The 24,602-nt window shown below is 32.3% G+C and overlaps 1 protein-coding gene across 1 annotated transcript; it reads left to right on the top strand.

The window, feature by feature from the left end:
* Positions 1-217: 217 nt before the first annotated feature.
* LOC139510918 (cyclin-dependent kinase 2-interacting protein-like) lies at positions 218-13,931 on the top strand. Its single transcript, XM_071297469.1, has 5 exons — positions 218-282; positions 3,110-3,272; positions 4,969-5,065; positions 9,384-9,421; positions 13,644-13,931. Exons 1-5 carry the CDS (start codon positions 231-233, stop codon positions 13,861-13,863), a joined length of 570 nt encoding a protein of 189 aa, XP_071153570.1. The 5' UTR covers positions 218-230; the 3' UTR covers positions 13,864-13,931.
* The last annotated feature ends 10,671 nt before the right edge of the window (positions 13,932-24,602 follow it).

Here is a 24,602-nt window from a genome sequence, read left to right as displayed (position 1 = left end):
GAAAATAAATTTGTTAACCTATATCACTGATAAACAAATAATGATTTCATTTTATTTTTTATTCACAAAAATTCTATTTCCAAATATTTGATAGAGTTGAATGATATATTGAATCTTACAATTTTTATTTAGAAAAAGACAATTGGACATCGATAACATATCATCATAATAAGGTATCATATAAATGTATACGAGTTACAATATTTTTTTTTAAAGTTATCGTTCCTGATATGACGAACGAAAATGAAAGTAGATTTTCACCAGTGAAGAAGCATGGTCAAAGTAAAAACTAGTCCTAGATTTTATTTATATTCACAATCAGTTCATTTATCGTTTAATGATATTAACACAATAAGTCGACAATTAATAAAACAGTTACATCGCATCCCTCAAAAGAAACGTAGCCCACATATGGACATACCTGAAAGGTAGTGAAACTTCAAAGTAGTCCAAATTTGGACTGAAACTGAGAGCTTTACTTGCAAACTTGGTTTTAATAGATCCAGAATGCTACAACGATTTCTCAAGACCTTCCAAAAACTCAATTTGAATGCGAAAAAAACAATACATTTCAACGGTGTCTGTGCAACCACACATAGTCAAATGCTTTTGTAAGCTACGCGAACAAACATCTGGTTTTATGATTCAATGTCATTGGATCAGTAATAAACGTGAAGTAAACATTGAAATAATAATATAACAACTAGCGAATATTCATATATCATAAGAGATGAGAAACATCACTAGTGTAACCGAAGAGCACGAATTTCATTACAAAATTGCTCGTCTCCACCGGGACTCGAACCCAGGATCCTTGTGTTACAAGGCAGCACGTTAACCGACTGAGCTAAAGAAGTACTCCCTTAGCTCAACCGCTTATGGCTGACTAAGCAGTCAGGGGTGGTACTTAAACAAGTGATTTCAAAATCACTTCTTTGAGTGATTTCAAAATCACTTCTTTGAGTGATTTCAAAATCACTTCTTTGAGTGATTTTGGCTGTGAAATATTTAAAATTTTCGCACAGACTTTTCAAAATCACTGTAACAAGTAATTTAAGAAGTTAAAATTTAATCATTTCAATAAGTGTTTATAACATTTTTTGGATATTTTTCCCACAAGCTTGATTTTTTTATTGGTAAAAAGACCAGACCGGAATTCCATTGAAAAAACAACTATGTACATGCAGAAATTGTCATTTGCTTGATAAGCCTGCCAGTTTTTACAGTTTATTTGATTATACAAAAACTGGAATAATTTGTTGATCAGGACATAACCTTAAAACAAATCATTCTAATTCTAAAGAAAACCAATCAGGTCACCTGATATTGTTGACCTTTGTCTGATAGTAACAGTAGTTAATGAATATTTGATTACAGAACAATTCCCAAGGGTACTTTTTAAAGCTTTAGCGCACTAACTTACTGCCCAAGCACACTGGTGAAATTGATATCCAAAGATAAAGGGATAATTGATTTAAGTAGGAAAATTATAGAAAAGTTTGTGAAAATATGGAAAATCAATGAAATTAGCATTTGAAGATCAAAGAAAACACCAAAATCACTTAAATAGGTGATAACTGAGTATAAAAAATCACTGAAATAGGTGATAATGAAATCACTTGTTTAAGTAGCACCCCTGACTGCTAAGTATCTCCCAAATGTTCTAAGGGAAGCAATCCCGTCACACTTCCCCCACCTCAAGAGTCATCATACCATTATGACTCTCATACAAACATACCCTAGCTAGAATTCCTCTCTAACTACCATGGGTTTTTAGTTGGGCGCCAATGTAACCAGAGAGCACGAATTTCATTACAAAATTGCTTGTCTGCACTGGGACTCGAATCCGGGACCTCTGTGTTACACTAGTAAATGGAATATACAATAAAAAAAAAATTTAATCAAATTTTATAGCATTACAAACAAGTGAGAAAAACAACGCAAAATAAACACACTTTTGAGTTGTTCTTAAAGTAAATGATCATAGATATAAAAAGATGTGGTATGAGTACCAATGAGACAGCTCTCCATTCAAGTCACATTCTAAACATGAGGTCATATATGCTTTCTATGTTAACATGGTTAATATGATACAGATTGTAATGTGTTTCAGGACACTATTATGTCTTGAACAGGCACCCTGCCACCCCTTCCCTATATCCGCCTAAGCTTTTCTGGAATGCTAGCTTCACCTTAAAAGGTAGATTGGTAAGCATCAATTTTGAAAGAATTCCCTGGTTCCCACTAAAAACAAAAATATTTATGATTTATTCATCAAATAACAAACATATATTACTACAGATTAAGAAAATATTAGAAACAAAGTTGCCTGAGAACAAATTTTATGAAGAAAACATTTCAATATTCCGGCACAGTTCTTTGGAACAGTATTCCTTTTCAAATAAAAAAGTTAGAAACGATAGAACAGAGGGCATCAGGGGATCAGATTGGTATTGTACTAACTGATTTTACCCTCTTTAAATAATGTATTTATTATTGTTATTATTATTATTATTGTAGACAACTCATAGAATGTCTGTAATAATAACTTATTTAAGTTATACTATTGACTATGATTTCCCATGATATACACATCTACATAGTATGTCCTTTGTCAAAGTTCCATGAATTTCTGTTGTGTGGTTTCAGAGGAGTAATGATGACAAGAACAGTAATGACTGGCCATAAACATAACAGCAACTTTGTTTTCGGGGAGTATAACAAGACTTTCAAACACTCAAAATTGCTTATTCCAAATTGGTTGATTTTTTTATTATCAGTCAAACTTATTTCACCCCACCTGCTAGGTGCATAATAAATTCAATTTTCAAAAGACACAGCACTTAATAGCACAGAGGCAATTCCTCGCTTTGATATAGGGATGCTTTATTTGTTACTAATTTTAGGTAAGCAATTTTCAAGTTCATGCAGCAACCATGACAACCAGAGACTGCTAAACTATGTGTTATAGTCTGAGATGAAACTGATATGTAATATTATAATAAGTGATGATGAAAAATTGACAACACGACTTCCTAAATAATTTCAGTTGCCCTGGATGGATTAGCAGGTACAATGTATGTGCATAATGGTATTCTTTTTTTAACAGGGAATTTGAAAGAGCATAATAAAAGTGGAAATTTAACAGGAAGTGAAAGACAAATCAAAGATGGAGTAGCAGATGTGTATAATCTTATTCAAAAATGGAAGAACGCTAACTCAGATGGAATGCACATTATTGATACCATAGCTAATATTAAGCTGCAACACGTGTAAGAATTTAAAAAAAATAATTATATAGTACTTATATTTCAATTTCAATAAAATGCATTTTCAAAATTTCATTTTTGTCGAGCCTACAACTTTTGTTGCAGAAAGCTCGACATAGGGATAGTGATCCGGCGGCGGCGGCTACGGCGTTAGCTAACTTCTTAAAAGCTTTATATTTTAGAAGGTGGAAAACCTGGATGCTTCATACTTTGTATATAGATGCCTCATGTTACGAAGTTTCCGTCAGTCACATGTCCAATGTCCTTGACCTCATTTTCATGGTTCAGTGACCACTTGAAAAAAAAGTTCAGATTTTTTGTAATGTTGAATTCTCTCTTATTATAAGTAATAGGATAACTATATTTGATATGTGCGTACCTTGCAAGGTCCTCATGTCTGTCAGACAGTTTTCACTTGACCTCGACCTCATTTCATGGATCAGTGAACAAGGTCAAGTTTTGGTGGTCAAGTCCATATCTCAGAAACTATAAGCAATAGGGCTATTATATTCGGTGTATGGAAGAACTGTAAGGTGTACATGTCCAACTGGCAGGTGTCATCTGACCTTGACCTCATTTTCATGGTTCAGTGGTTATAGTTAAATTTTTGTGTTTTGGTCTGTTTTTTTTCATACTATATACAATAGGTCTACTCTATTTGTTGTATGGAATGATTGTAAGGTGTACATGTCTAGCGGGCAGATGTCATGTGACCTTGACCTTATTTTCATGGTTCAGTGGTTATAGTTAAATTTTTGTGTTTTGGTCTGTTTTTTTCATACTATATGCAATAGGTCTACTATATTTGTTGTATGGAATAATTGTAAGGTGTACATGTTTAGCGGGCGGATGTCATTTGACCTTGAACTCATTTTCATGGTTCAGTGGTCAAAGTTAAGATTTTTGAGTTTTGGTCTTTTTATCTAATACTATATGCCATAGGTCAACTATATTTGGTGTATGGAAATATTTTATGATCTTTATGTCAGTAGCGCAGGTTTCTTTTGACCATGACCTCATTTTCACAGTTCATTGCACAGTGTTAAGTTTTTGTGTTTTGGTCTATTTTTCTTAAACTATAAATAATAGGTCAACTATATATGTTGTATAGAAGCATTGTTCGCTGTACATGTCTGCCTGGCATGGTTCATCTGACCTTGACCTCATTTTCAAGGTTCATTGGTCTTTGTTTAGTTATCTTGGTTAATATTAAGTTTATGAGACAGTTGTAATAAACCTTTATACTTAGGACTATCAACATAATATCAATGATTAGTATAGAAGGCGAGACATTTCAGCGTGTGCACTCTTGTTATTTTAATCAAGGAATTGTATAATATACTACGGTATAGGTGAATTTTTCAGTATAAATATTTGCAAATACTTCTTAAACAGAGTTTATGAATATAAAAAGAATTAAAGAAAGTGGAATTATCTTCAATGATAAAGAGATAAAGGTACAATAATGCACATTCAATTTAAAATGATTGTATACAGGTCATGCAAAAGAGTAAAAAAATACCTAGCTCTAAGAAAAAATTAAATCGGAAAGACCCCTATAAAAATGGCAAAATAAAAAGCTCAAACACATCAAACAAATGGAAAACAGCACTTTTATTCCAGACTTAGTACAGGCAAATAAAAACTGTATTTTCCTACATACATGTCATAATTATTGTATATATTTTGGGTCATAAAGTTACAAGGAGAATAAAGATGAAACCCTACAAAATGGAAGTATACCTGAAGAATTAGAAGCACAATGTACCTCACTACTGAGTATTATTCAGAAAATGGTTAGTTAATCAAAATGATATTGATGATAATTGAATATTCTTAAAGATGACTACCTGTAATTCAAATATTTTACTTTTTAGCTCACCTGGCCCGAAGGGCCAAGTGAGCTTTTCCCATCACTTTGCGTCCGGCGTCCGTCGTCGTCGTCCGGCGTCCGTCGTCCGTCGTCGTCGTCCGTCGTCGTTAACTTTTACAAAAATCTTCTCCTCTGAAACTACGGGGCCAAATTAAACCAAACTTGGCCACAATCATCATTGGGGTATATAGTTTAAAAAATGTGTGGCGTGACCCGGCCAATTAACCAAGATGGCCGCCATGGCTAAAAATAGAACATAGGGGTAAAATGCAGTTTTTGGGTTATAACTCAAAAACCAAAGCATTTAGAGCAAATCTGACAGGGGTAAAATTGTTTATCAGGTGAAGATCTATCTGCCCTGAAATTTTCAGATGAATTGGACAACCCGTTGTTGGGTTGCTGCCCCTGAATTGATAATTTTCAGGAAATTTTGCTGTTTTTGGTTATTATCTTGAATATTATTATAGATAGAGATAAACTGTTTACAGCAATAATGTTCAGCAAAGTAAGATTTACAAATAAGTCAACGTGACCGAAATGGTCAGTTGACCCCTTTAGGAGTTATTGCCCTTTTTAGTCCATTTTTAACCATTTTTCGTAAATCTTAGTTATCTTTTACAAAAATCTTCTCCTCTGAAACTACTGGGACAAATTAATCCAAACTTGGCCACAATCATCATTGGGGTATCTAGTTTAAAAAATGTGTGGCGTGACCCAGCCAACCAACCAAGATGGCCACCATGGCTAAAAATAGAACATAGGGGTAAAATGCAGTTTTTGGCTTATAACTCAAAAACCAAAGCATTTAGAGCAAATCTGACATGGGGTAAAATTGTTCATTAGGTCAAGATCTATCTGCCCTGAAATTTTCAGATGAATCGAACAACCTGTTGTTGGGTTGCTGCCCCTGAATTGATAATTTTAAGGAAATTTTGCTGTTTTTGGTTATTATCTTGAATATTATTATAGATAGAGATAAACTGTAAACAGCAATAATGTTCAGCAAAGAAAGATCTACAAATAAGTCAACATGACCAAAATGGTCAGTTGACCACTTTAGGAGTTATTGCCCTTTATAGTTAATTTTTAACCATTTTTCGTAAATCTTAGTAATCTTTTAGAAAAATCTTCTTCTCTCAAACTACTGGGCCAAATTTAACCAAACTTAACCATAATCATCATTGGGGTATCTTGTTAAAAAAATGTGTCCGGTGACCCGGCCAACCAACCAAGATGGGCGCCATGGCTAAAAATAGAACAAAGGGGTAAAATGCAGTTTTTGGCTTATTACTCAAAAACCAAAGCATTTAGAGCAAATCTGACATGGGGGTTAAATTGTTCTTCAGGTCAAGATCTATCTGCCCTGAAATTTTCAGATGAATCGGACATTCCGTTGTTGGGTTACTGCCCCTGAAATGGTAATTTTAAGAAAATTTTGCTGTTTTGGTTATTATCTTGAATATTATTATAGATAGAGATAAACTGTAAACAGCAATAATGTTCAGCAAAGTAAGATCTACAAATAAGTCAACATGACCAAAATGGTCCGTTGACCACTTTAGGAGTTATTGACCTTTATAGTCAATTTTTAACCATTTTTCGTAAATCTTAGTAATCTTTTAGAAAAATCTTCTCCTCTGAAACTACTGGGCCAAATTTAACCAAATTTAGCCATAATTGGGGTATCTAGTTAAAAAAATGTGTCCGGTAACTCGGCCAACAAACCAAGATGGCCGCCATGGCTAAAAATAGAACATGGGGATAAAATGCAGTTTTTGGCTTATAACTCAAAAACCAAAGCTTTAAGAGCAAATCTGACAGGAAGTAAAATTGTTGATCAGGTCTCAATCTATCTGCCCTGGAATTTTCAGATGAATCGGATAATCGGTTGTTAGGTTGCTGCCCCAGAATTGGTAATTTTGAGGAAATTTTACTGTTTTTTTGTTATCTTGAATATTATTATAGATAGAGATAAACTGTAAACAGCAATAATGTACAGCAAAGTAAGAACTAAAAATAAGTCACTATGACCAGAATAGTCAATTGACTCCCTAAGGAGTTATTGCCCTTCATAGTCAATTTTTAACAACTTTCTTTAAATTTGAAGATTTTCAATAACATTTTCAACAGAAAGTACTGTTATAGATAGAGATAATTGTAAGCAGCAAGAATGTTTAGTAAAGTAAGATCTACAAACACATCACCATCACCAAAACACAATTCTGTCATGAATCCATCTGTGTCCATTGTTTAATATTCACATAGACCAAGGTGAGCGACACAGGCTCTTTAGAGCCTCTAGTTTAACAATGTTACATATTTTTTTTAAATATATTTATAACTTATAGTATTATACCAACAACACTTTAGGGACTGCTTCAGAAAATTTATTGATAGACATGTTTCTGTGCCTAGTGCACTGTCATCAGGATAAAAATAATACAAAAACTGCTTCTGAAGCAAAATCATGTATGCATAAATCACACAGCTTTGTTTCACATTGAGTGTATTCTATATATAGGACATAATAATTGGTAACTGTTATTACCAATGATAACTTTTTTACTTATTTTCCAAGTTGCACTGGATGTAAGCTTGATTTTACTTCTTTCAGTTGCTCTTAATTAACCAAACACTAGTATGTCTTATCACAGAAAAGGTGACTTGTTGAAAAATTATATACCAGTACTTCTGAGTCAAAAGTCGATGATATGAAAATAGTCTATTTATAGGAATTGTTGTTTTTCAATACCCGGTACATTCTAATGAATTTTATATAGAAGACATTGGAATAGCTTTTGTGTTTCGAATTCATGTACAATTTACAGGATGAACTGATTTAGTGGAAGCTTCTTTATAAACACAACCAAAAAAGTCACCACAATCCTTAAAGTCATTCAAAAAGAGTCAAAAAAAATAATGTTATTCCAATTTTTGAACCAATGCATACAAACATCATAAACTTAGTCTTCTGTGCACGATTTTATCATTTTTAGCTCACCTTGCCCAAAGGGCCAAGTGAGCTTTTCCCATCACTTGGCGTCCGTCGTTGTCGTCCGTCGTCGTCGTTGTCCGTCGTCGTTAACTTTTACAAAAATCTTCTCCTCTGAAACTACTGGGCCAAATTTAACTAAACTTGGCCACAATCATCATTTGGGTATCTAGTTTAAAAAATGTGTCCAGTGACCCGGCCAACCAACCAAGATGGCCACCATGGCTAAAAATAGAACATAGGGGTAAAATGCAGTTTTTGGCTTATAACTCTGAAAAATTGTAAAATTGTTTATCAGGTCAAGATCTATCTGCCCTTAAATTTTCAGATGAATCGGACAACCCGTTGTTGGGTTGCTGCCCCTAAATTGGTAAGTTTAAGGGAATTTTGCTGTTTTTGGTTATTATCTTGAATACTATTATAGATAGAGATAACCTGTAAACAGCAATAATGTTCAGAAAAGTAAGATTTACAAATAAGTTAACATGACTGAAATGGTCAATTGACCCCCTAAGGAGTTATTGTCCTTTATAGTCAATTTTTTTACAATTTTCATAAAATTTGTAAATTTTTACTAACATTTTCCACTGAAACTTCTGGACCAAGTTCATTATAGATAGAGATAATTGTAAACAGCAAGAATGTTCAGTAAAGTAAGATGTACAAACACATCACCATCACCAAAACATAATTTTGTCATGAATCTATCTGCTTCTTTTGTTTAATATTCACATATACCAAGGTGAGCGACACAGGCTCTTTAGGGCCTCTAGTTTTGCATAAGTTTCTATAATGGTCAATATTTTTTTCAATTGGTCAGTGTTGTTGTGAAAATATGGCAGGTAATTAAAGTTTGTGTTTTGAAGCCAAAGTTTAATGATTGCCACCTGTTTGTCAACAATCAACAAAAAAGCATGGATATTGAGAACATGTTTATCATGTACAATCAGATAATAGTTTGTTTTAAGGACATCCATACATATTGCTATCACCAGATTTGTACAAGATGGGTCACAGTCACACTGAGGTCACTTTGCATACAGAAAATATGTCAGGGCATTGCTTCCTAGAAGGAAGGAATTAAAATAAAGTAAGCTTCTTTTAAATATGAACAAATTAAAGAATTTTCTTCAGAAAAAAGTATATGTACATAAGTTTTATAGTGAAAACTATCCATTGAGTATGTATAATTGTTTTTGATTTGAGGTTTCTTATGACTTTAAATGTCTTAGTGGTTTTATTTTTGCAGGAAAAAATAGTGAAAAAATTGGAAGTAACATCAGCTATGTTTGTGGGTGTGATGAAACTACAACATCATCTTACGGATGATTTGGTTTTGTTTCAAACCTGGACACCTGATATATTTGGTAAATATATAAGGAAGATTAAAACATAGTAATGGGATAATATAAGGGAGATAATTTGTGAAATGAACTCCCACTTGATATCATTTTGGATTTTTACTATATAATTAGTTGAAGACTTGTAGTTCAAATATAAGGCTTGAAATTCTGGCAACATTCACAAATCTAGTAAAAATATTGCTTTGTAAATGTTTGATGGATTTTACTTATAAATAGAAATTTCTGCATTGACTTGCCTATTCAAGAATGATCATTCTTTGCATGCATTTTAATTTCAAAAATAAATCAAAAGGATTGAATGAATTTGAATCCAAACATGTCAATAAATTGAAAATAGTTTAAATGAATTTAAGGGAGCTACCATTTGATTCTTATGGGGGTTGGGGGGCTACGATGAAAAATTTTGTCCTGCCTTTTTTTTCACTCTGTTCGGTCCTGCCTTTTTTTCTTTTTTTTTTTTTTTAGTTTATCCTGACTTTTTTTTACCTAAATTGTCTTACTGACTCCCCCCCCCCCCCCCCCCCATAAAAATCAAAGGGTTGCTCCCTAAGCAACTGTGGATTCCTCATTTTTTGTAGGTATCAATTTTTTGGGTGATTGAGGAAACCTTGAAAATTCATGGATATCTGATTACTTGGTTTTACTAAGGTATGCGAACAGGCCTATACAAAATTTGTACTTTTTTCACCATTTAAATTCATGGTTTATTTGTAACCACAAAATCAACGAAAATATCCCACAAATTATACTGAATCCACAGTATCTCACTATCATTTCATCCAATAACAAATAAATGAAAATTTTAAACTGTTAATTTTAAAAATTAAGTTTAGTGCTCAATATTTAATTAAGTCTCCCAAACAAAGTTTGGAGACTTATTGTTTTTGCTCAGTTCTTATTATTTTTATTATTCTTCTTCTTCTTCTTCTAGCAAATAAACCTGACAATATCGGGATATGGGTATTTAGTCGGATCTTAACACGTACTTGTGATTTGTTTAAAACCGGTTTTAACGAAGAAATGTCGAAATGTTCAGAACTTAATTAAATCTGTTTTTGGGTAAGACGGTGCGAGCATACGATTTTTATTGCGTCTTATACTTTGAGAAACGAATAATCTTTAGCTACTTTATTTAAATATTGTGTAAAAACGTTAATTATGAGCTATGAAAGTCAAGTGGCTCAAGCATTTTACTGAGGAAGAAATGCAAAGAAATATTTTAACAGTGGGTTAGATTTCATTAGTCTTTACTATCTATAGATTAACAACTTTTGGTTATATTTATAATTTAGAATCATCATTGAAGGTGGAGCGCGATTGCACAGTTAATTAATATATTGATGTGCCATTTGTATGCAAGAGTGACATTCCGTTGTGTTATGTTCCAATTCGAAAAAGTTATGCGAGTATTGTCTCCCTTTAACAGGTTCATTATTTTATAATTAAGTTTAGGTTTCTGATATTAATTTGAATAGTTACAAAATGTATCGATTCAATATATTTCAGTTTTTGTTATTGGTGTATCAAAAACATTGATGTACGAATATAATTTCATAAATTTGAAACGCTTAAAATGATTACATACCAATATAAAGAACTGTTCATCATTTTTGAAAAAGACTATGATTGAAATCTGTATTAATTATCTTCCCTACATGATAGATTGATTGGGAAATGAACCAAAGTTCTCTAAAGGTAATCACAGAAGCAATTTTTAATGGTAGCTTATTTAATGTTAAAACAACTTTCCACTATAAACAAATGTTACTTTATACAAATATAAGGACCTTGTTAGCTAAATCTACAAATTGTATTAGATATTATGAATTTTTATTACAATAGATTAATATGCTACTTCTTCCTCTTCCGCCACTTTAAAAAATGAACTTGTCTCCAGCGTTTCTCCGAAACCGCTTGTCAGATTGACTTAGCATTTCATAAAATGGTAGACTAATATGTCTAGGTGAGCCATCAATCTTTCGTTTGTGCATTGGGGTCTATTAAGGGGTATTTTGGGGGGTAGAAAGGGGGGAGGGGTTTACTATAGAACCCTATGGGATTTTATTTTCTAAAATTTTCAAATGAATATAACTTGAAAACTGTAAGTGATAGATACATGCAGTCTTCAGAAATGATTATAGGACAATAAAACAAATCACATGAAATATAGGGGGAGTCCCTGGGGGGTCATCCCCACCCCCTTCAATTTGAGAATATGCTTTTATCTTGTAAACGGTCCAGATCCCCACCCCTAAACCATATATATTCTTGAATGGGACGATAAAACAAATCAAATGAAATTAAAGGGAAGTCCCAGGGGGTCATCCCAAGCCCGTTTAATTTGAGAATGTGCTATTATCTTGTAAATGGTCCAGATCCCTACCCCTTAACCATATATATTCTTGTAGGGGACAAAAAAAATGAAATGAAATAAAAGTGATGTCCCTAGGGGCTCACCCCACCCCCTCTTGTTTGAAAACTTGTAAACGGTCAACATCCCCACCCCAAAACCCATATCTATTCTTGTATGGGACAATAAAACTAATCAAATGAAATTAAATGGAAGTTCCTGGGGGTCACCCCCACCCCGTTCAATTTGAGAATGTACTATTATCTTGTATACGGTCCAGATCCCCACCCCTAAACCATATATATTCTTGTAGGGGACAATAAAACAAATGAAATAGAATAAAAGGGAAGTCCCGAGGGAGTCACCCCACCCCCTCTTGTTTGAAAACTTGTAAACGGTCAACATCCCCACCCCTAAACCATATATATTCTTGTATGGGACAATAAAGCTAATCATATGAAATTAAAGGGAAGTTCCTGGAGGTTGCCCCCACCCCATTCAATTTGAGAATGTGCTATTATCTTGTAAATGGTCCAGATCCTTACCCCTAAACAATATTTATTCTTGATGGGGACAATAAAACAAATGAAAAGAAATAAAAGGGAAGTCCCGAGGGGGTCACACCACCCCCTCTTGTTTGAAAACTTGTAAATGGTCAACATCCCCACCCCTAAACCATATATATTCTTGTATGGGACAATAAAATCAAATCAAATGAAATGTAGGTAAAGTCCCTGGGGGTCACCACCACCCCCTCCTGTTTGAATACTTGTAAATGGTGGAGATCCCCACCCGTAAGCCATATATATTCTTGTATGGGACAAAAAAATCAAATCAAATGAACATGGGACCATATGAAAGGCGAGTTATGGGAGCTTTGTTTGGGAGACTTCGTAACAGCATCCTGTTACAATTACTTCTTGTTCTGATAATAATTGATGAATCATTTTAAATTTCATATGTCTTTCTTCATATATGGACCTGCAGTCTTGGATTTGTTGCCTGTTTTGAAAAAACATAAGATTTTCAAATTTGCAACATTACATGTATATCAAAAAATTGATTGTTTATTTTTTTCTTAATTTGTTAGAAATGGACTTTGCTTAAAATGTTTTGTCTTAGTCTGAAAGACAAAATTAATCAAATTATATATATATTATATGTAAATGTTGACTTTTTATTATACCAAAGAACCTGTAGTGTTGCCAGGGGAAGTAACTTTGCACATTTGTATTTAAATCATGGGGAGATAATTCAACTGGATATTACTACAATTCAACCAAATTTTACATTGTTTTCACAAGATTCGTTACTTTGTCATATTACAAATTCTTTGTTTACAATAAGTTTGTAGTCTGTAAACAATCAAATAACTCTAAAAGTTATAGGATAAATCATGTGTTAAAGAAGAATTGACAATTTCTGATGCTTTAACAACTTTCAATGAACTTATTTTGGATATACATATTGCTTTTGTTTTAAAGTTTTCTAAATTTTGAATTACCTTAGTCAAGATTAGTAACTTCATTGAACTTTGAATTGCAATGAAAACTAGTACTAACTTGTAAGGTATTTAAACATCAAACCAAATTTCACATGTGACCTGGATTCTGTTATTAAAAGAAAAACATTGATAAAAAAATAAAATGATTTTGTCAAAAACTCTTCATAATACAAAAACATTTATTCTACTGACAGAGAGAGAGAGAGGGAGAGTCATGGGAAGCTTACTTTTTCTTTATTCATCTCTGTATTATTATAGAAAAAATTAAAGAATTTTTTAATTGTTTGTCAGATTTTTACTATTTTATATTTTAGTTTCTACAGTAAGAGTACTGACAGAAATGTATAGAAAGGAATATAAACTGAAACTACTGGTTTACAAGAACATTTGTCATGCAAAAGATCGTAATACCATGATGTTTTATACATCGTCGTGGTTACACCAACCTTATATCACAGATAAAAGTCATGTATTGTTAGAAAGCTTGCTGTTAGAAACTGGACATAAATGAAATTGAAATATTTATTACACATACCTCAAAATTTAATGTTTATGATATTTTGTGTACTCATACACTTACTTGTCTATAGCTACCAATAAAACATTATACCGTTGTTCAAATATTATGATCCTTTGTGTACATTTATTTGTTTATACAATGTACATGTAGCTGCTGTTAATACATTGTACAATTGTTTAAAGATTTCACCACAATTTATTGATGTATACAATTACATGTTATCATTTCGTTGCGTTTTGGATTTGTTCATAAATGAGAAATTTTAAAATCCTACATCTCCAAGCTGTTAGTTTTCATATTTTAATTTGTTTTACATTAATTTTGTCTTGGGAAGCCTTTTGTAGCTTACTATATGGTGATGGATTTTGTTTATTGCTGAAGGCTGTATGGTGATTTCAGGCCATTCATTTAGGAGTAATACCACCAAATTGTGGTACGTCACATCTGGTTGTATATGAAAATAGGTCGAAAAAAGTATTCCCTTGATTTTGACAGTTGTAGGTAATTAATCCTACATTTTATTGCAGTAAAAAATTTCTGTGTCATAAACATATGTCTTGGGTATTTCAAAGCACCATTATTTTTTTATTTGGGATTTCTATAGAATATTTTGTGATCTTGAGGTTACATGGTGACTAAACCTTGTACACAGATAAATAAGGCGAGAAATTTGATTGGTTAACTTCCAGTGATGGTTATTTTCTTATATGCAATGAAATGTTATGTGATTTTTTTTTCTATAGTACTGGACAGGATAAAACTTTACTCATGCCAAGTATTTTTATTTGAAACAAAGATAAATTCTACACATTTTTTTGAAAAGTGCAAATTTAACAAAGACCAATAGGGGAAAATCAATGGTGGTATGTAACACTTTTAGTGGCTATAACTTGAACTGTTCATCTTAAAGTAATATGGAATATTTAAAAAAGCAAAAAGGTGTTAACAATGAATATCATAAATCATAGCCAGTTGTTATGATAACATGGTAGAATTATTGCTTTAAATGAGGTTTTGACTGAACATGGCTAACTCATACAAGTGATTCATAAATTACAACAGCTTCCTTCCTTTGGCTACATTTTATTCCTTAATGATTTATAGCTTTTCATCTTTTAAATAAACTTTGGATTTTCAAATAATTTGGCCTTGAGCATCCCTGAAGAGACATTGATTGTTGAAATGAGTGTCTGATGCAGAAAAACTGGTATTGTTATTCCAAAAGCCTAACAGTATGAATAAATATTGTGAGGTATTTATTAATAAGTATGGTACTATAAACAACAGAAAAATATCTTGTCTTCAACCATGGCAAATGTGTACACCATATTTTGAGATCTTAATTCTTTTGCCTTGACAATTGTTGCTTACAATTAACAATTGCCAATGAAATGTCAACAACCCCAGTTGGATAAAAAAAAGAGAACTACTGTGTATTAAAATCATGATTACATTATGCTACACCATTATACTTTTACAACAAGTAGGACATATTGAATGAATTCAACCAATGGCCAAGCATCTGAAATCAATGACTGATATTTAAGTGATACACTTGTACAGTTCACACACTTCAATGAACCTATATTGCTAACCTGGCAAAAATATGAATCATTGAAATTTTCAGCAGTCATGGTTCACACACTTACGACTGTGACCAGGTTTTATTCAGACTAACCAGGAGAAAATTGATATAAACAAAAAACAATAGCTATACAGGCACATACAGGATGTGGCAGGGTTTTAAAACATGTTGGGGTGCTTGTCCCTCCTCTATCTTGAGATGATGATGTAACAGCACAATGTTAAAACAAGCTAGAATCAGTTGAAAAAGACTTGACTTATTATAGTGACATAAAACTGGAAGCTAGTTCAAAGTTTAATACACTGGGCTTAGCTTATAAATAATTTAAATTAGTGAAAACATTTTAAAGATTTAAAAATATATAAAAAAAAAGTGAGGTTTGAACTTCTTTTTTATTTGTGGAATCACTACCAGAATTTTAATTGTTTTTTTATACGACCGCAAAAATTTTAATTTTTTGGTCGTATATTGCCATTACGTTGGCGTCGTCGTCGACGTCGTCGTCGTCGTCGTCGTCCGAAAACTTCTAGTTTTCGCACTCTTACTTTAGTATAAGTGAATAGAAATCAATGAAATTTTAACACAAGGTTTATGACCACAAAAGGAAGGTTGGGATTGATTTTGGGAGTTTTGGTCCCAACATTTTAGGAATTGGGGGCCAAAAAGGGCCCAAATAAGCATTTTCTTAATTTTCGCACTATAACTTTAGTAAAAGTGAATAGAAATCTATGAAATTTTGACACAAGGTTTATGACCACAAAAGGAAGGTTGGGATTGATTTTGGGAGTTTTGGTTCCAACAGTTTAGGAATTAAGGGCCAAAAAAGGGCCCAAATAAGCATTATTCTTGGTTTTTGCACCATAACTTTAGTATAAGTAAATAGAAATCTATGAAATTTAAACACAAGGTTAATGACCATAAAAGGAAGGTTGGGTTTGATTTTGGGAGTTTTGGTCCTAACAGTTTAGGAATAAGGGGCCCAAAGGGTCCAAAATTGAACTTTGTGTGATTTCATCAAAAATTGAATAATTGGGGTTTTTTGATATGCCGAATCTAACTATGTATGTAGATTCTTAATTTTTGGTCCCGTTTTCAAATTGGTCTACATTAAGGTCCAAAGGGTCCAAAATTAAACTTAGTTTGATTTTAACAAAAATTAAATCCTTGGGGTTCTTTGATATGCTGAATCTAAAAATGTACTTAGATTTTTAATTATTGGCCTAGTTTTCAAGTTAGTCCAAATTGGGGTCCAAAATTAAACTTTGTTTGTTTTCATCAAAAATTGAATAATTGGGGTTCTTTGATATGCCAAATCTAACTGTGTATGTAGATTCTTAATTTTTGGTCCAGTTTTCAAATTGGTCTACATTAAGGTCCAAAGGGTCCAAAATTAAACTAAGTTTGATTTTAACAAAAATTAAATTCTTGGGCTTATTTGATATGCTTTATCTAAATATGTACTTTGATTTTTGATTATGGGCCCAGTTTTCAAGTTGGTCCAAATCAGGATTCCATATCAAGTATTGTGCAATAGCAAGAAATTTTCAATTGCACAGTATTGCACAATAGCAAGAAATATCTAATTGCACAATATTGTGCAATAGCAATTAATTTTCAATTGGAGTTATCTTTCTTTGTATAGAATAGTAGTTGATAATATATGTTGGAAATTTGCCAGACATGACTATGATGTCATTTTCTATTTTTATTTGCCAATAACTTTATGTAAATAACTTCATTGGAAATTTGCCAATATAAAATGTTGCTGATGAAGCTTTTTTTCCTTATCTTATCTAAAATGTTTTTAGATAATGTATGTTGGACATTTGCCAGACATGACTATGATGTCATTTTCTATTTTTATTTGCCAATAACTTTATGTAAATAACTTCATTGGAAATTTGCCAATATAAAATGTTGCTGATGAAGTTTTTTTATTGTTTTATACAATAAATAATGTATATTCACTTTTACTACCAACCAATCTTTACCATTCAGTGATAACAAACACTTTATTTTACATTTTAATATTTTATGGTGTATTTAAAAGAGTAGTTATTGTTGCAAACTCCATTAGAAATTTGAATTAATATCAGTTTTGGAAAAAGGGAAGCGGGGATGTGAAAAAAAGGGGGAGGGGTTTAAATTTTTCTCATTTCAGATTTCATAAATAAAAAGAAAATTTCTTCAAACATTTTTTTGAGAGGATTAATATTCAACAGCATAGTGAATTGCTCAAAGGCAAAATAAAACTTTTAAGTTCATTAGACCACATTCATTCTGTGTCAGAAACCTATGCTGTGTCAACTATTTAATTTTAGATTTAAAAAGTTTGAAGAAGAAATCTTTAATTGATTTGTAAAATCTTGACATTTGTTTTGTGTAAAAAAAAACCATGTAATGTCAAAAATTTGATCACAATCCAAATTCAGAGCTGTATCACGCTTGAATGTTTTGTCCATACTTGCCCCAACTGTTCAGGGTTCGACCTCTGCGGTCGTATAAAGCTGCGCCCTGCGGAGCACCTGGTTTTTGTTAGTTTAACCTTGAAACAATGAAGTGAAAAAATAATGACCCCCACAAAGGTAAATACGATTGAATGGAGTTCTGACTCCCTGGTTATTTTTGTCATGGAAAAAACCCTTAGAAAAAACGTGCACAACTTTAACATATGTACAAGTCAAAACTGTCAGACGACCTAGTTATAACCCTTAAAAGTAATGGTTCGTTTGGTCAAGAATAAGCAAGACGAGCTATAAATAATTCAACATGGCTGAAATCATCAGACGACTCCTAAATGGAGCTTTTGCTCTTTAATGGCTGTTTTTACCCTCCCCTTTTTTGAGGGGGGGAGGGGGGTGCATGTTTGCCCTTTTAGCTCACCTGACCTGAAAAGTCAAGTGAGCTTTTCTCATCACTTGGCGTCCGTCGTCCGGCGTCCTTCGTCCATCGTCCGTAAACTTTAACAAAAATCTTCTCCTCTGAAACTACTGGGCCAAATTTAACCAAACTTGACCACAATCATCCTTGGGGTATCTAGTTTAAAAAATGTGTCCGATGACCTGGCCATCCAATCAAGATGGCCGCCATGGCTAAAAATAGAACACAGGGGTAAAATGTATATTTTGGCTTATATCTTTGAAACCAAAGCATTTAGAGCAAATCTGACACGAGTACAATTGTTGATCAGGTCAAGATCTATCTGCCCTGACATTTTCAGACGAATCGGACAACCTGTTGTTGGGTTGCTGCCCCTGAATTTGTTATTTTAAGGAAATTTTGCAGTTTTTGGTTATTATCTTGAATACTATTATAGATAGAGATAAACTGTAAACAGCAATAAATTCAGCAAAGTAAGACCTACAAATAAGTCAACATGACCAAAATTGTCTGTCAACCCCTTAAGGAGTTATTGCCGTTTATAGTCAATTTTTAACAACTTTTCGTCATTTTTTGCAACTTGTACAAAAATCTTCTTCTCTGAAACTACTGGGCCAAATTTAACCAAACTTGGCCACAATTATCATTGTGGTATATAGTTTAAAAAATGTGTCCGATAACCCCGCCTACCAAACAAAATGGCCGACATAGCTAAAATTAGAACATAGTGGTAAAATGCAGTTTTTGCTTTATATCTTTGAAACTAAGACATTTAGGGCAAATCTTTCAAGGTTTAAATGTCCATCAGAATAAGATCTATCCCCTCTCAAAATTTCAGATGAATCTGACAACCGTTGTTGGGTTGCTGCCCTAAAATTGGTAATTTTAAGGAAATTTTGCAGTTTTTGGTTATTATCTTGAATACTATTATAGGTAGAGATAAACTGTAAACAGCAATAATGTTCAGCAAAGTAAGATCTACAAATAAGTCAACATGATCAAAATTATTAGAGGACCCCTTAAGGAGTTATTGCCCTTTATAGTCAATATTGAACAACTTTTCGTCATTTTTGTTACTTGTACAAAAATCTTCTTTTCTATAACTATGGGCCAAATTTAACCAAACTTGGCCACAATCATTACTAGGGTATCTATTTAAAAAAGTGTCTAATGATCCCGCCTACCACCCAAGATGGCCGACATCAGTAAATACAGTAACAGGTGAGCGACACAGGCTCTTGAGAGCCTCTAGTTATATCTTAACATCTATATAATAGTATGTTCGAATCCTATCTTAATTGATTACGATTGTCGTTTTTTCCAGAAATGGGAGTTCAGATATCTGAACTCCCTAACTTTAAAATTTCTTCGCCAAAAAATCTGTCTGCCACGAAATAACCAACAGTGCTGAAAGTGGCATTACACACCAATCAATCATTCATAGGAAATCATATTAGGGAGAACATTGAAAATATTAATTTTCTGAAAGTTGTGCGAGCTTAAGTTTCGAGACACAATATCTGGTTTCCTAATAAATCAAAATTCGGATTGAATCATGTGTAGATCTAGGTTATAGTTTTAAAATTGCCAGTATCAGCTGACATATATGACTGCCACATTTTCTTTATAAGAACGACTATATCTTAAAATAGTGGTTTATTCATCTGTATAAAATTATATGACCATAAGTGGCAGATTATTCCTGGATGATCCAGTTGCAAATGACTAATTTTATTGACCATTGACTTGCATCCTGACCCTGCGACTTATACAGTACAGTTTCAGTCATCATCTTCTGTTCATTTCTGTTATTTGATTGTTTGTTGTTTATATGACGTTTTGGGTCAGTTTGCGTATTGTGGAGGCCCATATGCCATTGGACCTGTAATTGTTTACATCTTGTTCATTAGTCTTTAAAAATTATGGTTGTTTCATTGGCAATCATACCACATCGATCGCTCCTTATTGTCCCCTTCTGATCCGGAGGGGTCGAAACTGATGTTCGAGGTTCTTCCATCCGGTAAGTTTTCGGTCAATCTATCTTTGATTGAAGTACTTCATATTGCACTAGTTGGATTTAGCATCTTTACAAAACCAAAGTTATGATTTTTAACAAATTGGGTAAAAAACGTACAAATTAAGTTTGTTTTTGAAATAATATTTTGGAACACTGTACAGAATATAAATATTTTGGTATACTGTTTAAACCATCTGGTAGTTTTACAGAGGCAGTGAGACTTCTTTGTAAAAAAAACTCAAAAGCAATATTTTTTAATAATTACATTAGATGTATGTTTCATTATAATATTTTATTCTGATTGGCTAACTGCACATCACGTGTTATTCCGTAAGCAGTTGCATTGCTCAATACAACTTTTCACCCATGATAACACGTGCTCCAACAATAAAGTGCACAGGTGAATTAAATAATAAAATATATAAAATTCGTGTTTTCATGATCATAGCTAAAAAATGTAATTATAAGTATTGAATGCTTCTTTTTGTAACTTTATAGGGTTGTAAAAGCGTTGACCGTGCGTACATTTTTAGAATGAAGCGCTTCCGCGCTTCATACAAAATGTACTTCGGTCAACGCTTTTACACCCCAATAAATTTACAAAAAGAAGCATTCAATTCTTAATTAGAAAACTGTTATTTTCTGAAGATATCAATGCAAATTTACCTCACATAAAGCGTTTTGATGCTTGTGTTTAACCTATTCTTTGTTGTAGTGAAGTTTGGTCTCTTTGTATGATAAAAGATATTGCAAATATTGGTCATTGGATATCATTAAAGTTCAGATTAAATTTGAAAACACTGTAATTGGAGTAAATAAAACAGCTGTCAATTTAGCAGTACTAGCTGAACTTGGTATGTATCCAGTTTTTATAGAAGCCGATGATTAAATTTTTCACGTGTTTGGAAAAATCATGATACTATTTCAAAAAGGCGTTTATTATATGCACATCATACCAAACTTAATGATAGATATCTCATTTATTGGAAAGACAATATATTTTGTGATAATAAATCTGCACACGGTAATAAGCTGAGAACATACAAATTATAGACAGCTTAAAGAAAATTTGGAAACCTATTTATTGTTAAATATTGACAGAAAGACATAGGACATTTTACCAAAATTCGCCACATTAGTATTAGTGTTTTTAGAATTGAACAAGGGCGTCACACTAAAATTTTTGAAGTAAAAGATGAATTTCATTTCACTTTAAAATGTACAAAACTAAATATAATTAGAGAACTTACAATTATTTTCCAAAATTAGTGAAATAGTTCCCTCTTTTTTTAAAGGGAGGGGGCTTTAACTGTTATGCTGTTTTGGGGTGATTTAATTCTTTGTTATCTGTTATTCTGAAAATGTATTTGCAGTTAGCTGTTATTGTCTTATTCCTTGTTAGCTGAACTTATAGGACTATTTATTTTTTTTGTTATCTGTTATTGTGAGTATGTATTTCCTGTTAACTGTTATTGAAAATTGAAAAGTTAGAATTTTTTGACAGACATGCAATCTTCAGTAGAAATTGAACATTGTGAGTTGGATGGAGAGTTGTCTCATTGGCACTAATACCACATCTTCTTATATTTATTGGGGTCTTTCCACTGATAATATGGTGATCCTGTATTTGCAGAAGGATTTCAGTAACATACATCCCATCAATGAATTCTAATGAAATCGGTATCTGGTCAAATCAGCACCCGGTATAGCCTGATAAATCAGCACTTAGTCAATTTGGCATATGTTTAAATCGTCATCCGATGAAGAAATTTCGGCACTCATGTTATTTTTTGTTTAATATTTTTTTCAGTATTTTGAACAAAAACGGATTGTTATCCAAATATTGACTTATCAGTTACACATTTTGGGGGGTTTCTGTATTTAGTTATTCGTTCAACTTAATGTGTATTTAAGGTACTGGAATTTTTTTATGCATTCATTTTGAATGACTGTTGGTTTAATACTATTGAAAGTTTCCTGAAAAACCACCTTAATTGCTAATTATTTTTGTTTGACGGCGTGGGACATTTGCTCTTTTACATAGGACGCCGACGTTTGCGCTTTTTTAAATAGACATTTGCGCTTCAATCCATAGGACATTTGCACTTTTACAGTATTTACTCCTATTTTATACGGACTTTGAACCGAAACCTTGCCACTAATGCCTGACAGAGGTAAAGTCGTACTTTTTTCATTATGGTTATAAGAATTATATAAGAAAATTCGTGTTTAAAAGTCATTTTTAAAATAGCACATTGATACAGTAATATGTAGCTAAAGCTTTCTCAAGATCACAGATATTAATATAGAGCTGATGAATTGCTCAAAGCTCTACTGAAATGACTCCAAAATGCATGTCTAAAACTAATATACCAAATACTAGTCCCAGTTTATAATTACCAATTTGAAAATTTTACAATTTTGCATTAAAGGGAAATTCCGCGATTTTTTACTTATCATCTAATTATGTTCATCTTAACATAAAAAACACATTTGCAAAGTTTTAAATTTATATTCCTTTTAATAACGGAGAAAATCAAGTATTTGTAACTTTTTTGGTTGACCTTCTCGAGTGGGTTGTGACGTTTTAGCCCGATTTGTTGAATCCTGGGAAAAAATAAAATCTGTTCTTATCACAATACTACGTAATTAAAAGCGCACATATGATCGTTGGTCGTAGTTAATAACCACAATATCAAAATGAACGTGTGTGTACCGTTTTTTATTATTGAATAAAACTTCCTATATAATTGTATAAATATAAATATTTTCGAATTAATTTCAAAAATTATTGTTGGGATTTTTTCATAAAATATCTATTGAACATTTTTACTGATCTTGAACTGAAAATATTTTACGTTTTATTTACCGTTATAACTTTGATAACCATTTCAATGAAAAATATGTGTGAACAGACTGAGAGTGTGTATATTATTTTGTAAAGTCACTGTATATCTCTCGATTTAAGGAGAATTGGTTTGAACTTTACCTTGCAGCAATTTAACCTCAGTTGTACACAGGTGTGAATTCAAGCGTACAGAGCTGTGAATGTTGTCATTTCGAATGAATTAACAGAAAGGGTATAGCGAGTTTAATACACAGATGACTATAGAGAAACAATAATTTAATTGTATAAATTTATTAAAAATAAATTTTTAATTTCGGAAGTGTATACAACATAAAAATGGAACAATTTCCGATTACGTTCTATGCAATTAGCCTAAAATTAAAATATTAAGTTTAAAGAACAGTACTTTTAACCTTAAAAATGAAATGTTGCATTTCCCAAATAAAAAAAAATGCACATCTGATTTACTTTACCGGAATTTTTTAACTTGTGTTTAAATCTGGCGATTTTTAAATGCTAAGTATCGCAAATCTTTAGCAATTTTAAAGTGTTTAATTGAAAACATACAACAGTGCAACATGCATGATTTTTTTTATTTTCTTTTGAACATTTCGTTCTTACTTATTTAAATTCATCTGACAATCACTAACTAATTATTTGTGAAAAGAATGCCAATTATCGTTTATTTCATTAATGGATATACATATATTATAAATCTAATCTAATACATTATTTTGTTTGAGGATTTTTTTTACAATTTTTGTTTTATTCTATGCATGATAATTGTGTGCAATGCTGAACAGGATAGCGGTCAATTATCCAAATTAGTAGTACAGTAGTTGTTATAAAAGGCATATCTTAGTAATGTATAACTGCTATTGACGATTTTATATAGAATAATTCGTCCCAACCTAGTTGTTCTTAAAACAATCTTTACTTGTATACTTGTAAGTTTCCTGACGTATAAGTGCCATTGAGGATGAGTTCCAGAGGTCCTTTCTACCAGACAAAGCAGACTAGAAGCGTTTCGTTAATTTGATTGTTGGGACAGACGAGGCCAACCACTTCTATACAGATAAACATCATTACCATATAAGCTTATGTTGTCAACACTGTCTGAGAAGAGTTCCCATCGTCGAATGGGGTACACGAAAGGCTTCCAAGAATGTACAAGTGACATGTCTGACTCTAAACAGTTAGTAAACGGACTTAATAGTGACATATAGACATCGACCGCTAATTGTTCTTGATATTTGAAACTGCATGCATATATACGTTTTTTAGAGTGATTATTTATCTTGTGTCTAACGAAAACCAGAGACATATAATTAAAATTATATGTCTCTGCGAAAACTAAATGGCTGCATGGTTATATCTTGCCATACATTCGTTTTGGTTTG

This window comes from Mytilus edulis, chromosome 2, assembly GCF_963676685.1.
Source record: "Mytilus edulis chromosome 2, xbMytEdul2.2, whole genome shotgun sequence".
NCBI classification, from domain to species: Eukaryota; Metazoa; Mollusca; class Bivalvia; order Mytilida; family Mytilidae; genus Mytilus; species Mytilus edulis.
The sequence above is the reverse complement of the archived record's forward strand: the minus strand, read 5'-3'. Positions and strand labels throughout refer to the sequence as shown.

What these genes read in the sequence shown, in the direction of transcription:
- LOC139510918 (XM_071297469.1), top strand. Translation starts at nt 231, where the DNA reads ATGACGAACGAAAATGAAAGTAGATTTTCACCAGTGAAGAAGCATGGT. An exon ending in AGTGAAGAAGCATGGTCAAA is followed by an intron (nt 283 to 3,109) that starts GTAAAAACTAGT and finishes TTTTTTTAACAG; the next exon opens with GGAATTTGAAAGAGCATAAT. An exon ending in TGAGTATTATTCAGAAAATG is followed by an intron (nt 5,066 to 9,383) that starts GTTAGTTAATCA and finishes TTATTTTTGCAG; the next exon opens with GAAAAAATAGTGAAAAAATT.